At 44.5% G+C, this 15,393-nt stretch overlaps 1 protein-coding gene across 1 annotated transcript in view; it reads right to left on the reverse strand.

The window, feature by feature from the left end:
• CACNA1C (calcium voltage-gated channel subunit alpha1 C) overlaps window positions 1–15,393 on the reverse strand; it is a 614,430-nt gene that overhangs the window by 160,988 nt on the left and 438,049 nt on the right. The window contains exons 8-9 of the mRNA XM_023535193.1: window positions 12,840–12,943; window positions 5,281–5,453 (exon numbers count right to left, since the gene is read on the reverse strand). Coding sequence (XP_023390961.1) covers window positions 5,281–5,453; window positions 12,840–12,943 — 277 coding nt within the window. The remainder of the gene's footprint in view (window positions 1–5,280; window positions 5,454–12,839; window positions 12,944–15,393) is intronic.

The following is a 15,393-nucleotide window of genomic DNA, read 5'->3' on the forward strand; positions in this document are numbered from 1 at the left end:
GCAGTCATGTGGCGATGTCGTTAATGATGATCGCAAAAATGGCTCCCGCGTCACATAACTGAATACTGCTGGTGTAAATATTTAATCCTGCTTATCTATGTGGAAATTCAGTGTTTTGGTTCCACCGTCTGTCTTTCATATGCTCATCCACATACATGTCTGTCTTCGACTCCAAGCTTTAGAGGGCTGGAACTGCATTTAAACTGTCTTAATGACATGAGAGATTTCTATATAGATAGATGTTTAATAAATGAAATTTTTGATCTCTGGGAAGGGAAAGAAAGAAGAAATTCCCACTTTTATCTCTTTGTGTCTTCTCCCTCTAATGCCTGGCCTTCCATCAGACTCGACATTTGAGCCAGAAAGTGGGCCTTGTGTCTTAAAACAGGGCATCTCTACTGATGACAAAGACCTGTGTGCAGCAGTGATTGTTATGTGATTGGTGGCTTCAGAAGGGATGCTTGCTGCTGCTCGTAAGGAGGGGAAAGGCCTCGACATTACCCTAGTCTTTTACCGTAGAGGAGAGGGGTTTGAAGGCCAAGACCCAAGTGGCCACCTCCTCTGGAAGCGGCACAAAGGGCAGCACGGAACAAGCGTGCCCCTTCTTTGCCTCCCTTCTGTCTTTTGAGCCCTGAAATGGCCCTTGAGTATCATGTTCTTCTCCACCCCCCCGCCCCGCCCAAATCCATCTGTAACCAATTGCAGATGGGGATATAATGAAGGGCTGGGCTCTAGACACTGACCCATTAGGGCCCCAGGAAGGCTGGATTATGTGCCTCCTCTCCCCTTTCTGGAGACTCTCAGATGGCTGTCAGCTAGGCTGTGTCAACAACAGGAGGTCAGAGCAATGCTTGATGCTATCGTGAGACGTCTCCAGACTTAAGACACTCATGGAACAAGACTCTGCCCTCACGTTTTGGCTGCCACCATTGCACCAAGCAGCTTTTTTCAAGGTGCCAATGATGCCACTTTGCTAAGCCTGATGATGAGTTCCCTGTGCTCACCTTGCCTTCTCAGCAGCACTGCCCCCTTCTTTGCCTTTCCTCCAGTCTCTCTGCCATACCTTTCTAAGCCTCCTCTGCTGGTTCTTTATCATCAACCCTGCCTCCAAACTTCACTTGCCCATGTTATTAGACTTCATCTAACTTCTGTCTATACTACTCCCTAAGTGATCTCATCCAGACAAACAGGTTTAAATACCTCCTATACGTTGTTGACTTCTCAAATTACAATTCTGTTCCAGACCTCTCCCCTGGACTCAGATGAATTCCGAATTGCCTACTCACCATCTGCATTTGGATATCACATAGGCATTTCAAACATACAGGTCCAAGAAGGTGTTCCTGATATTCCTGCCTGACACCAATTCCTCTCAGTCTTTATATCAGTAAACGAGGATTCCACTCTTACTGCTGTTTGGCACAATCGCTTTGCAATCTGCCTGACATCTCTCTTTCACATTCTATATCTGATACATCAAAAAATGATGGAGCCTGACTGTATCAGCCTCATTGTCACCAGGACAAGGTGCCACCATATCTTGAGGCAGGAGCCTTCTCCCAGGCTCCCTGCTTTGCCCTTGCCCACCTCCATTCCATTTCACATGAGGCCAGCCAGGGGGCTCCTGTTAAACATCTGTCAAGTTATGTCACTGCTTAGCTCAAAACCTCCAGTGGCTTCTTAGCTCACTCCTAGTAAAAGTCCAAGTTCTTACAGTGATTTTAACTATCTTCTTCCTGGTTACCTTGGACCTCATGGCCTACCTGTCTCCCTTTCATTCACTCATCTCCAATCACATTAGCCTCCTCTCTGTTCCTCAAATATGTCAACCATGCTCCTTCCTTGAGGCCTTTCCATGGGCTGTTCCCAGAATGCTCTTTGCCCAAATATTTATATGGTTCATGTCCTTATTGCCTTCAAGTCTTTATTCAAATGTCATCTTCTCAGTGAGTTATTTCCTGATCACCTCATCTAAATTATAATCTCTCAACACTTCTGTCCCCTTTTCACTGTTTCATCTTTCTTTGTGGTACTTATCACTTTCTGACCTGCTATTTAATTTTCTGTCTGCCTCCCCACGAGAAGATAAGTTCCATGAGGGTAGAGATTTTTGACTACTTTGCTCATTGCTGTATTTGCAGCACAGAGTCTGGCAAAGAGCAGACCTGTAATTGGTGGATGGGTGAGTGGAAGAATGGATGAACTGCAATATATAATTGTATATAATTTACTGGCCACATCATTCACTCTAATTCAGGGGTACCCGATCCTCAGGCTGCGGACTGGTACCGGTCCATGACCTGTCAGGAACCGGGCTGCACAGCAGGAGGTGAGCGGTGAGCAAGCAAAGATTCATCTGTATTTGCAGCTGCTCCCCAGCACTAGCATCGCTGCCTCAGCTCCACCTCAGATCATCAGGCATTAGATTCTCATAGGAGCACCGGTCCCTGGTACCAAAAAGGTTGGGGACCTATGTTTTAGCAATTTCAAAGGCTAAGATACTACTTTAATTGAAACATATGTAATTTATAGCAGCATTTCTCCTCTTGTATTTGTTTCAAAGGGCAAACTATGAAGTTTTGAAGACAAGAATACAGTTTCTGAGCCATAAACTTGCATTTTCTGCAAATTTATTAGGTCGTCAATTCCCTAATAATTTAATCACAACAACTGCTTTTAACTGGACTTCCCCAATAGACACAGTCCTTTGGGCTCATTTCCTGGTTCCATTACTAAGTCTCTCACATTCATTTCATTACACATGTCTAGTTTACTATATATCTTGCTTTTTTATATACTCATTCCCTTGCCCCATCTCCCTAGAACTGTTCTACCACCATTAGCACAACTGAAGGAGGCAGGCTCCCATCCTAGTCTCCTAGGACAAGGCTTGCTGAGGACAAGAAGCAAACACCAAAGCTCCTCCAGCCAGCAGGAAAGTATAGGTGGAAGGAACAACAGTCTCTAGAGTCTGATTTTATCCATATTTGGGCTTATGAAAATCTTGGCAGAGGTTCTGTCCACTGGGGTAGGCAGCTCATCATGCTCTTCCCAAAGTTTGGCTGGAAATGTGGGTAGATGGGTCTGCTCTGTGTGATATGCTCCAGCAGCAAAGAATTCTCCATACTGGGAACTCCTTGGAATTTATTCATTTAATGGGCAGGACAAGGAAGCAGTGCATTTCTTGGAAGCTCTGGCTTTAGGCAGAGAACAGAATAGCTATGTGTGTCTGTGGATGGCAACTGACTGCTAAGCAAGTAGTGGATGCCGCACATTTTAAATAACGTGTTAAGAAACCTGCTCATCGGCATTAATCATGACCTAGGGGCTCCGTCCTGACTTAAGGGGGTAGGAGGAGCCAAGACGCCAGGTCCTGTGTTTCAGAGGTAAGTTTCTCTGTGGCTCACAGGCTAACTTATTTATTAACCATACCACTCAGTGCCACAAAACTAATCAACTACTCCACAGTTTCATCCATAATATAATAGATTCTGTCAAGCACTTTTCCAGAAAGACCCTCAGTGGCATCATTGCTCATTGCTATAATCCACTGAAGGCCTGGTCTTCCAACTTGCAAAATACCTTAACAGACTGTGAAGGCCTCCTTAGGTTATTAAATTATGGTGTTGCCAGTCCCTTGTTGTTTGTGTGTTTTAATTTTGTATCTGCACCTTAAGCAGAATTATCAGAAAGGGAGCAGTTGATAGATGGATTATATCAGCCTCTGTAACGAGGGAGCAGAGATTCTGTTCTCTGTTAACATCGCAGGCTGTCTTCTTCCTCCACCTGTGCCTCCTCTAGATTCCCAGTTAGAATTCAGAAACTAATGAGAAGAAACACACAGAGATCAGCTGGGGAGTTGGAACACATGGACATAACTAACGCCTACTCACAAGGCCCAGACATTAGACTCACTGTATTTACATATATGTGCTAGGTCCTATATGTACACACACGCCTACATACACGGAGATTTAAAAACTGATGGGAAGACCGTAATTTTCTCTGGGTCAGCTCTCCTGACAGTCCTGTGGCCTTCCTGGCTTCCTTAAGGGGAGAAGCATTTGCTCAATAATGACATCCTGCTTTCTCTCAGTGTCCCTGAGCCTCAGTGGGTCCCGTCATCTCCTTCTCTGCTCAGAGAATGTTTCTGGCTTCCTGCCCTGACCTGCCTGACTCCATACAGCAACCATCTTGGTTGGCCATTTAACCTGTTTGGTTCCTGACTACTCTAGATGCTCAATAATTAGGAACACATTTTTAAGTTAGGCTGCTTGAGGACAGAAATGCACCTATTCGAGCATGTAAAAATGAAAGGGAAAGACTGAACATAGAAAGAGAAGGAAAGAGTGCAGCGGAGTCACAGAGATCAAGGCCAAATGAAACAGAGAGAGTAGTTAGAACCCAGTGGTTCTCAAATTTACTCTGCATCACAATCACCTGTGGCCTCGTTCAAACCGATTGCTGGGGTACGCCCCACAGTTCCCAAGTCAGTAGATCTGAAGCGCTGCCGAGAATTTGTATTTCTAGCAAGTTCCCAGATGATGCTGGTGCTGTTGGTCCAGTGACCACACTCTAAGAATCACTGGCTTATCTGATGAGATCCTGAATTTCCATGATTCATCATCTTTCCTGTTCTTGCAAGTCACTACCATCTATCACTCTCAATTTTATCCCAGCAATAGCCTGTCCAACAATCTGCTCCATGCAACCCCAGAAGAAGGGATCGGGCTCAGCTTCTGTAACCTAATCGTATTCTGTCACATGCTTCTGGTCTTCCTCAATCTCCCCATTTAGTCCTTCCCCAGATCCTTTCATCTCACCTCCATAAGAGAAACCTTTGGCTCCTTTTCCTGTGAGAAAGTGCGATGGCACTTGAAGTCTGCTGCAAAGGGGGTGAGAATCTGGATTTCCAGGTGGCTGCTTGGTGGAAATTGTTCCTTTCGAACAAGCCTAGAATAGGAAGCCTGCCCCTCTGACCAAAGAGGTGGAACCCAGAGGAGGATGTCTGATTTAAAAATAGAGTCCACCTTAGCAAAATCTCAACTGTCCTTAAGATCAAAGATTCTAAAAGGAATATGGGGCTTTATAGATCAACAGCAAGTATTTCACATCTGTGACTAATTTCTATGAGTAGCGAATGATTGCAATCAATGAGACAAATGTTGCTCCAGGAGGACAAACTGTAAAGAAAGGTTGGTGGTAAAAGGTTTTTGCTGTCCTCCCCACTGTTTCCTCCCTCTCCTAGAACCCAGCCCAAGACAGAGGATGGCTGCTTACTGTTTCGGGGTTTCTCCTCATCCATGCCTTCATCCTCGTTCTCAGGGTCGATGTCTTCTGCTTGGGTGATCCAGTCCAGGTAGCCTTTCAGATCCTCTTCCAGCTGCTGCTTCTCTCTCAGCTTTTGGAAATCTCCCCGAGCCTTGGCCTTCTCTCTCTCTTTAGAAAACTCTCTGGTGAGAGAGAGTGGAGTGGACAGGGCAGGGGAGCATAAGGAAGGAGGGAGCAGGTCAGCATGAAGGAATGATGGAGACAAGACGGAACAAAAGTATTAATTGCTATGCACTAGGAAGCCGCCCCCATGCCCCTACTTCCACAGACAGCTTTCTCTATTCATCCCAAGTTTTGTCTTTACTCTCACATAAATGGAAGGAGTCACTGAAGGAGAAGGATAAAATCCATTTCTTTTTTTCCTGGATCATGATCACAGGCTTTTCCTTCGATAACAACTGTTCTCCAATGACCTGGAAACTCCTGCAGAACACTAACTAAAAAACTTTCACAACAGTATGGTACATGCATTTTCATTTCCCTCAGTACTGGGTGGCAGCTGAAAAATCTAAAGAGCCTCTGGGTGACAAAAGGTGTTAGGAGCAGCAGTGTGCTGCAGCCTGCTCACCCGCAGTGGCTCCCGAGAGCCACCTGTGCATCTTACCAACTCTGGATTCAGAGGTGTCTCCTTGGTGGCTTGAAATTGGCCATGGTAGGAATATTTATACCATGGAAGTTGGAAAATGTTATAAACCAGGGCTCCCCCCTCCTCAAAAAAATAAATAAATAAATAAATAAAAGAGCCAACTGTTAAATATTTACCAGTACAACACTGAGTTAAGACCCAAGGGATTTAATTTTCTCTAACTCCATCCTCATGACTAGGGCTCATCCCACCACTCTTAGTTGCCTGGAAAGGTTTCTAATCTAGAGAAAGTTCTTCCCAAATGGAGACAAATGAGGATTCCAAACACAAGAAAATGTCCTAGGGCTGCCCTTTTGGTTAAAAAAGAAATCTAATCAGAATGGAAAAATACATAAAAATCAAGATAATATAAAGTTAAATGATGCATTCACCTTAAAGTAATAATGAGTAGAAACTGGAATTGAATTGGGGTTTGTTGGAAGAAGGGCCTATTGAAAAATTTCTGACAGAATGGCTATTTTGTTTTCTATCTCCTATGGTTCTGTTCTTATTTTCTTCCTGGCTTCAAATTCACTTTCTAAACAATGAGGGGGATGGCAGCAGAAGGCAATAATCAAGAAGGCTAGTTCTCAATTCTCAAAGCAAGTCTGTGCCTTTTCTTCCCAAATAGTATATAGGAGTATTTCTGTATTTGATATTCAGTCTGTGGGAAATGGAGCCCTCAGCGGGGTGTGTGCGTGTGTGTGACATGCATTGGGCATCTTGATTAATTTTCAAGGCATGATTTCTCCTTCTCTCACCAGTAAAGGTGTAGTTCAGGGAAGAAGGCTGCAAAAGCCATCCTGAAGGAATTTCTTGCACAAGCCAATCCCTCTACAGGAAAGGCACCTTGGAAGGAAGGACACACCAATAAACCACAGGGGGACAAACCACAGGCTCCTGAATCCACTGTGATGTAGGGTGGCTCTCTTACTATCCCACTGTATAGTATTTGCTAGTGCTGCTTAGGAGAGCACAGATTTTAGCGATAGTGGGGTTGGGGCTGGGAGTGGTCTAGGGAACTTTTTAATTGGGAGATGTAGGGGCTCTCAAGATAACGAGTTCTCTTCAATTGCTGCCTTAATGATGCTCTGGTTTGGATGGAGTTTTCTTCTTAAATTTGATTGAATCCAATTCTAATTGGATTGAACTTGCTCTTTCTCAGGCTTCCTGCCAACTGGCAGGTACTTTCATTTCCTTCCTAGGATATTTAATGCCAGGGAAAAGGGGCCAGATTGACAGCTTGCAGTGAAGCTGGAAGCCTTGCTCTGCTTTGCCCCTCTCTCCTTTTGCTATTGGGGATGGGCATAAAAAGATGCCAGCCCACCTGCCCCCAAACCTGTATACCTGGTCACACTGCCCCTGGGCCATAGGCTTGCTCTCTGTAGACAGTCGCTTTATATAGCAGTTCCCTCTCCATGTGAATCAACTCCAAAACTGCACTTCAAGGCCCCCTCTCTTGACTCGCTTTCTGCCCACACACATGTGCATTCTCCATTCCTTGATTGTGGAGTGGGTTTGGGTTGTAAGGTGACTGAATAACTCTTTTGGAATCTTTTGCAGAAGGTTTAAGTTGTAATTATAAGACAACTACCCATCCCTCTTCTGGAGTTGGGAGAATAGGATTGGGATCAAACTGGAGTAGGGACAACTGACACAGTACTGTTATACCATCTACCCCATGGAATGAAAGCTTATCATCCATACCCCAAGACCTCTGGGGACCCAAAATAAACACTCACTGGGAGAAAAGGAAACTGAGGTGTGTTGAGGGTGTAAAGGGGATGGAAAAGTGGTAGAGTCAGATCTGAAGCCCTGTGGCTCCCCTTGGCTCCCAGGGAGCATAAGTTACAACCAGACCATGGTCGGATGGAAGGCGAGCCAGGTTTCCCTCTCCAGACCCTACTGCAGTAAGAGATTTTCTGGGTGGCAATGCCTAGCTCTCTCCATCTTCTTGCCTGGATGCCAGCCATGCACCTGTTCTGAGGGACTGAGCTAATGAAGACATGAAACCTCCGCCTGACGGGCTGTGCCGGGCCCAGGGACCGGAGCCGGCTAGACAATCAGTCACAGCTGTGGGATTTGTCATAAGGCAGGACATCTCTTGCCAGCAATGGCCAACATAAAAAATGAGGGGTGGAGTGGAGAGCTGGGGGCCAGTACTCAGTAATGTAAAGCATGCAAAAGGAGATGCATGTGGAAAATCCAACCACTACAGACAGTTGGGGCTCTAGGCCCTCTGATAATCAATACAGTCGGTCCTCATTATTCAGATTCCATACTTGTAATTTGCCTACTTGCTAAAATTTATTTGTAACCCCTAAATCAATAACTTGCGTGACTTTGAAGTCATCCGCAGAAATTTGCAGAATGGCAAAACTGGAGTCACGTTTCCAGCTGAGGTCAGGTGATGTGATGCTCTGCCTACTTGTTTCAGCTTTTAGATTGTAAACAAACATCCTTTTTATGGTCTATTTAGTGCCATGTTTTTGCATTTTTGTGCTTTTGTTGGTGATTTTTCTGTTTAAAATGGCCCCTAAACATAGTGCCGAAGTGCTGTCTAGTGTTCCTCAGTGCAAGAAGCTTGTGATGTGCCTCACAGAGAAAATATGTGTGTTAAATGTGCTTCATTCAGGCATGAGTTACAGTGTCACTGGCTGTGAGTTCAGTGTTAATAAATCAAAAATGTATTTTAAATAAACTGTATTTAAACAGAAACACATATAATACAGGGTTATGCATTGATCATAACTCTATATTTCTCCTAAGAGCAATGGTTCACTATTCACTAATTCAGTGTCTGTGGTGACTTCCTAGAGTAATGAGAATTGACTGTATATGTTGCTGTCTCTCCTGCTTCCACTCACAAGGCATGTATGTCCTGGCCTTTCTCTTGCTTCCCTCTGGATCTGGGTATTGTGTCTTAACTGTAGTGTCATGGTCCAGCATGTTTACCAGTTGTAAAATGCCTACCCATCAGGCCCTTTGCTTTTGGGGAAGAGAGACATGCTCATCTCCCAGTGGGATGCCTACTCATCTAAGACATCTTGGGCCCCTTGTCAACTGAAGGCATATGTCTGAAGCCCTCAGTTTGCAATCACTTAAAAACAAAAAGTAACTGGATTCCAGAGTCCAGGGACTTTCACCTGGTTACAGCTCCAAGCACAACTTTGAGAATCTCATCGTCACTGTTTTAATTCCGATGGGCCAGAGCCTGAGTTTTCTAGAGGGGAAAGCAAATATAACCTGATTCATATCTTTACTAATACTAGTCTCGTGGCTTGTGAAGATCAATAGATAATGAACATGAAAGCACTTTGAAAAAATCCACAAGATATATATTGTTTACACTGACTGTATCTGGCATTGTCAGGAATACAGTGTTCTGGATATGTGAGTGTTCCACATAAAGAATGCTTAAAGCATCTTCTAATGACCAAAATTTCTAATTTCCACGTTCTAAATGGAAGTGTTATGCAGTGTCATCTTCATTACCTTCATGAGCATAATGCTATGAGCACAATTTAACGTTTTCTTGGTGACTGAAGGATATAATTTATGAGGCTGAGTTACTGTGCTGGGCTGCAAAATAATATTATCCTTAATTGATGGCTATAGGTTTCATACCCCCAGCCCCAGAATGCTCCAAGCCTGCAGTGCTGTTGAGTTGGGGGCTCTGTTCTCTCTCAAGGACTATTAGGATTAGCAGGGCTGCCAGCCCCCATACTAAATGGCCCTGCCCTACTGCAGCCTTCCAGTGGTGGCTCTGCGGTTTCCTCCTGGGACTCTTTCTGGTCCTGCTGGCTGTTTCTAGAAGCCTGCCATGAACCACTGCTGCTGCCTGCTCCTCTCATCCTTCCTTATGGCAGCTTCTGCTCTTCACCTCCCCACTTTTTGACTGTAATTTCAGAATGTGGGATTAACCAGCCACATGGGTTGGGGGTCAGTATAACATGGAGGTTAGGAATAGAGGTTATGAGTTCACACTGCTTGGGTTTAATCCTGGATCCTCCATTTTTCACCTGAGGTAGTTTCTTCATTGAAACCTCAATTTTCTTCTCTATAACATGGAGAAATGAATAGCACCTAGCTTGCAGGGTTGTTGTGAGCATTAAATGAGCTTATCCCCCTAAAGCTTTGAGCACAGAATCTGATGTAGAGGATACTGGTTACTGTTAATGTTATTACTTTGAAAGTGAATTTCATGGGGGCTCTGAGACATTTTTGAATGCTTCTGGAAGGTTGGCTTACTCAGGAGTCTGACTGATGAATAAGTGGGTGTTTTGCTATATTCTTGTGGTGACTATTATATTGTTGTCTGACTAATCAAGATGCTGATTCGAAACCAAAAGTGCTGCCACCATGTAGTCAGCCAATAGGAGCTTGAATCCAGGTTTTGTCACTTCAAGGACTCAGGGCAGCCCATTCAGAGTGGCCAGCCCTCTTGACAGATTAGGAGAGGGTTCCCCAAATCAGGAAAGGAAGATGTTTACCCACACACACTTCTTCATCTGGGCAGAGGGTGTTCCCAGGAAGTCTTGGGAAATGTTCTGTCAACAATTCTGGAGCTATTAGGAGCCAGCTGCCACTCTGGGAATGGGTCAGGAATCAGGTGCTTAGGAAAGTCTCCAGGAGACCAATATACGGACTCGAGGACTCACGGGGGCATATGTCTGAAAGTCTTAGTGTTCCTGTTCAGAGTCCACTAACGTTTTGAGCATTACTACATGCCAGGCTTTGGGCTTGGTGTTGTTACACACTCTCTCTCATTGGGACTGAGTTAGGCCAAGACATGGTCTTCAAAATGACTTTACTTTCACATCAGCAGCTGCTGTCATTGGATGTCTCTGCTTTAATACCACCAGGAAGATAACTCTTCTGGTGGGGCCAAGAATTACTGGGGCAGATACTCTGCTTGAGGAGGGGCCTTCATAGTCTAGTCCTCTCTCTCACATCAGATTCTGGAAGCAGGGGGAATACCACTTACTTAGATTTGTTTCTGCTCTCTAGGGGAAGAAAATGGAATCGTTAGGACATTTTCTAAAAGTTCAGAGCTCTCACTTGTGTTATAGTTCAAGCTCATTCAACATACATCTAATGGGCAGTGATGGGAAGATGGGAGCCTGTTCTGATATTTACCTGCAAAATGACATCGTACAAGTCACTTAACACCTCTGGGCTTACTTCCTTCATCTTTAAAAGGAGGGTTGGAGTAGTTCTAATATATGATGATTTTATTCAATAATTCTAGTTATGATAGGCATCAAGTAAATAATAATCATTGTAATAACAGCATCATTACTGAGCACTTACTATATGCTAAGTATTTTACATAAATGATCTCATTCTATCATTACAGCAACCTATAAGTTAGTATTATTATCTTCATTTTTTCAGATGGGTAACCAAAGTTTAAAAAGGTGAGTGTTGCCCAACATTATACATCCAGCAAGTGCAGAGCTGGGATATCCAAATTTCTGTCTTGAGTGGGGGTGATGAGGTTGATTTTTTTCAACGCTTTCCTTGTTGATTCACAGGGACATTTTCTCATGTTGGAACACAAATATGAAAACTCTTCCACCCTCCAGGCAACTAATCAGGGGCTTATGTCATCCTGATGGAAGACACTCGTTTCCTGTGTGGTCTTACCTTGGTAAGAGGCATGATGTCATCAAAGTCTCTAGCAGCCCACCCACCATGGGAAAGAATGAAGATGGAAGCAGAGTCCTTCACACAATTCCAAAGACTAAACTTGATGCTCCTCCACAGCATTAGGCTATGGCAGGAGGGGGGATTGCTATTCTCAGTTTATTACTGACTAAAAATGAAGATCAATCTTACTCCTTAAGCTGAACTTTCTCCCAGCATTAATGTCCCCGGAGATCCAGGAAGGGCTATTCAAAGCAGCTGACCCGTCTTGAGCAGAGCAGAAATAGATTGCCACCCACCCTCTCCCCCCGACCTTGTAGCAAAGGCAGCAAAGAGTGTCACCCAGGAGCAGGTCACCAGGAGCATTTAGGTATTAGGCCTTGGCCTGGCTGGTATGGTGAAGAAGAAAGTGGGCGAAGTAAATATCCAATGCACCCCACGGTATAAAGGTGGCCATCCCCAGGGCTCCTCTACGCCCTGCACATCTGCTGCTTCTACTGGTTTATAACTTCATCTGAGCAAAGGCAAAAATTAGGTAGACTTTATACTTGTAGTCAAGTAGATAAATTGAAAGGAAAGTTTATTGCATTGCCCCTATCCTCACATAAACTAGGGCTTTAAACAGTTAAGTGCCCTTTCCATTCAGAAAAGTAGAGGAGACCAAACAGAGACTGCTCAGTGTATGAATTAGAGACAAAGAGAATGATAGTTTTAGTCTGTATTTCTTATATATATTAAGTCAAACTCTGGTTCAACACTGAATAAAGGCTTTCTGAATCTTCACTGTGAGCCTGCCACACAAACTGTGACTGGCTTGGGAGGTCAGGCAAGTACTTATCTGCAAGGTTGCTGCATATATTGAAAGCACACAGTCTACGAATTTTCCCAATTCCAGCTGCCAAAACCTTCCCACTCCATGGTCTCACCATGCTACTCCTCAGGTGCAAGAAGCATCCTGCCTACCTGAGCAGCTGCCTAATGGAGGGAGGGGCTTGGATGAGCTGGCAGGAGACAGGCGGGCCTCAGTATCTCTTGGTGAAGCCCAAACCAGTGGATTAAGCCTTGCATGTTTGACCCTCTGCCCAGCCAGGCCAAGGACATTCACTTCAAGGCTCCTGAGGTGGCCCTTTATCCCAGGTTCATCAGAGCCAGAAAAAGAATAAAGCCAGGAATAGCAGAAAGAATAAATAAAATAAACGGAAAAATCAAGACCTTTTTCCTTGGTCCTGCTTACCCGCTAAGGACACCGAGAACCAAGTTAAGTACAAAAAATGACCCTATGATGATAAGTGTAACAAAATAGATCCAGGGCCAGTCCCTTCCTACGGCATCATTGACCTGGAAGAACGGAATGATAGTTAGTGAGGCACACGCAGCAGCTGAGCACGGCCCAGAGCCCATCGCCGGCTCCAGACACTGACCCACGCAACGCTGGGACCCCGATCCTCCAGGTGCAAATCAGAGGCCAAACAGCCTGCCAGCCAATGGGTCAGAATTTGTGGTTGAATGGAGACTTTTTCCCCTGGTTTTCCTGGGCCTCTTAGGATCCCATCCCTGAGGATGTTGGCAATGGATGGAGTGGAACCTGGGACCTTGCTCGGCTGCATTGTAAAGAGGACATAGAAATGGTCAGCTTACCCGCTCAACACACCGAGAACCAGATTTAGAACGAAAAAGGATCCAAAGATGACCAGACTGACAAAATACACCCAGGGTAACTCATAGCCCATAGCGTCCTGCATCTGGAAAGATGAAGGAAAGTTAGGAAAGAGAGAAAGCAGTACTGAGTCAAAGTGAGGAGGCAAGTAGAGAGGGGAGTGGAGAGAATCTGGAGGAGACAAATGGGATTGAATTTGGTTTTTGTCTGCATGGATCGGGAATCCATTGCTATTCCGGCATCATCTATATTCAGAACAGTTCCCATGACCTTGACCTGAACTGTCAGAGACCTTTGTTTTATTTTCCGGAAGAGAAAACTTTCCCCAATGTTTTCTATTCAGTGTTGTCTAAGAAGGTAGGTAGCCTCAAAAAATAATTTCTTCAGCAAGGGATGTTTTAGCTCACTTGGGTTTATGTGGCATTAAATCTTCCATTGCACCCTGAGATTACTGTCAGAAGTGCCTCAGCTCTTACTGCTAGAACAGGAGAACCGGAACCTTCAAGGATGTGGGAGAAGGAGATATTCCTAAGTGGCTTGCCACCTGGACCGGAGCTGGGCCCAGAATTTAGAGGTGAAACTCCAGGGCTTCATAAACACTGCAGGCCATGGGAAGGAAAGATGGTCATGTTGGTTTATGTATTCAGAGAAGGCTCCTGTGACTGTAACCACAACCTAGATGGAAATGGTCCTGAACCTGGAAACTGTGACCTGTAACTAACTGGCTAAGGAGACACTCCATGAGGAGCTGCAAAGCCCTAGAGTAGTTGGAAGCAATGATGTACAGAGATGGCTCCTATGCACATGGGAGAGCCATGTGCATCTCCTCCCAACTCCATGTTCAGTGACTTCACGATGGGCTTGAAATTGGCCATGGTGGACAGAAATGGGTAAATGATACAGATCAGTCCCCTTCTACACTGGGTCCCTAACAACTGGTTGTCAAACATTTACCAGCACACCACAGGTTAGTGGGTAGATGTGAGATGATGGCAGGTCACAGAGCAGCGTTTTTATCAAACAGAAAATTTATTCTGATTAAGTTTCTCAAATCTATTTCTTTTTATGCTTTCTGACTAGATTAAAGGGTTTAGTCCTATTTTCCAAAACTGAACTCCATCTTTGTCTTTGCGGACAAAGACGGCTTACAGGAATCCAAATTCCTAAGTACACAAGCTTCTTGAATGAGTTACATCAGTGGTTCTCTGAGTGGGGTCCTGTGGACCAGCAGCACCAGTATCAGCTGGAACTTTTTTGAAATGTACATACTTGGGCCCCCTCCTGAAACTCTGGGGCTGGGCCCAACAACCCATGTATTCTCGAGCCTCCAGGTGAGTCTGATGCATGTGAAGGTCTCAGAACTCCCTGATTTACATAATTTTCTCCATAGCTCCCAACTTCAAATATAAGGACATAGCAAATATTGTGATTTACCACACACCTTTGCTATAGCGAACAGCAGTGCACCTCAGAGTGGGGTCCAGAGACCAACAACACCAGAACTATCAGGAGAGTTGCAAACAGTGCAGATTCCTGGGCCCTTCCCCAAGAACCCAATGAGCCTCATAACTCTGCATGTTAATCACTCAGGTGATTCTAAAGCAGGCTGAAGTTTGGTGATTACTGCCAGGTGTCTCAGGTGAGGTCCAGGTGTGCTGGGATAGGGCCACCCTCAGCCCTCAGGGCCCCTCAGGCTCTGGGAGACCTCACCCATGTTTCTAAGTGTGCTGGAAAAATATGTTCTTTGTGTGCCGTGAACTAAAAAAAATCACAAGTGACCTACCTGGTCACTGGTTAGAATCTTTACATCCCAATATATTCTTTGCAAATCTATTAATATTTTTCTGGGGTCACTATATTTTGGTTAGAGGAATCAACTAAATGTACTTATAGTGCAGAGTACAAAAACTGTCAAGGGCTTGGGCTTCATTGATCAGAACTGAATCAGGGAAGAGAAGAATTCCCAACCTATGTCCACTTAGCCATGTCATAATTAAATTCAATTTAACATGAATTTATTGAGCATTCCTACTCCCACATACCCTGCTCTGCTTTTTATATAGTGCTTATCACTTTCTAACTGTATAATTTACTCATTTATTTTGTGTTTGTTTTCCATACTAGAATGTAA

This window comes from Pteropus vampyrus, unplaced genomic scaffold (genome assembly GCF_000151845.1).
Source record: "Pteropus vampyrus isolate Shadow unplaced genomic scaffold, Pvam_2.0 Scaffold137, whole genome shotgun sequence".
Taxonomy (NCBI): domain Eukaryota; kingdom Metazoa; phylum Chordata; class Mammalia; order Chiroptera; family Pteropodidae; genus Pteropus; species Pteropus vampyrus.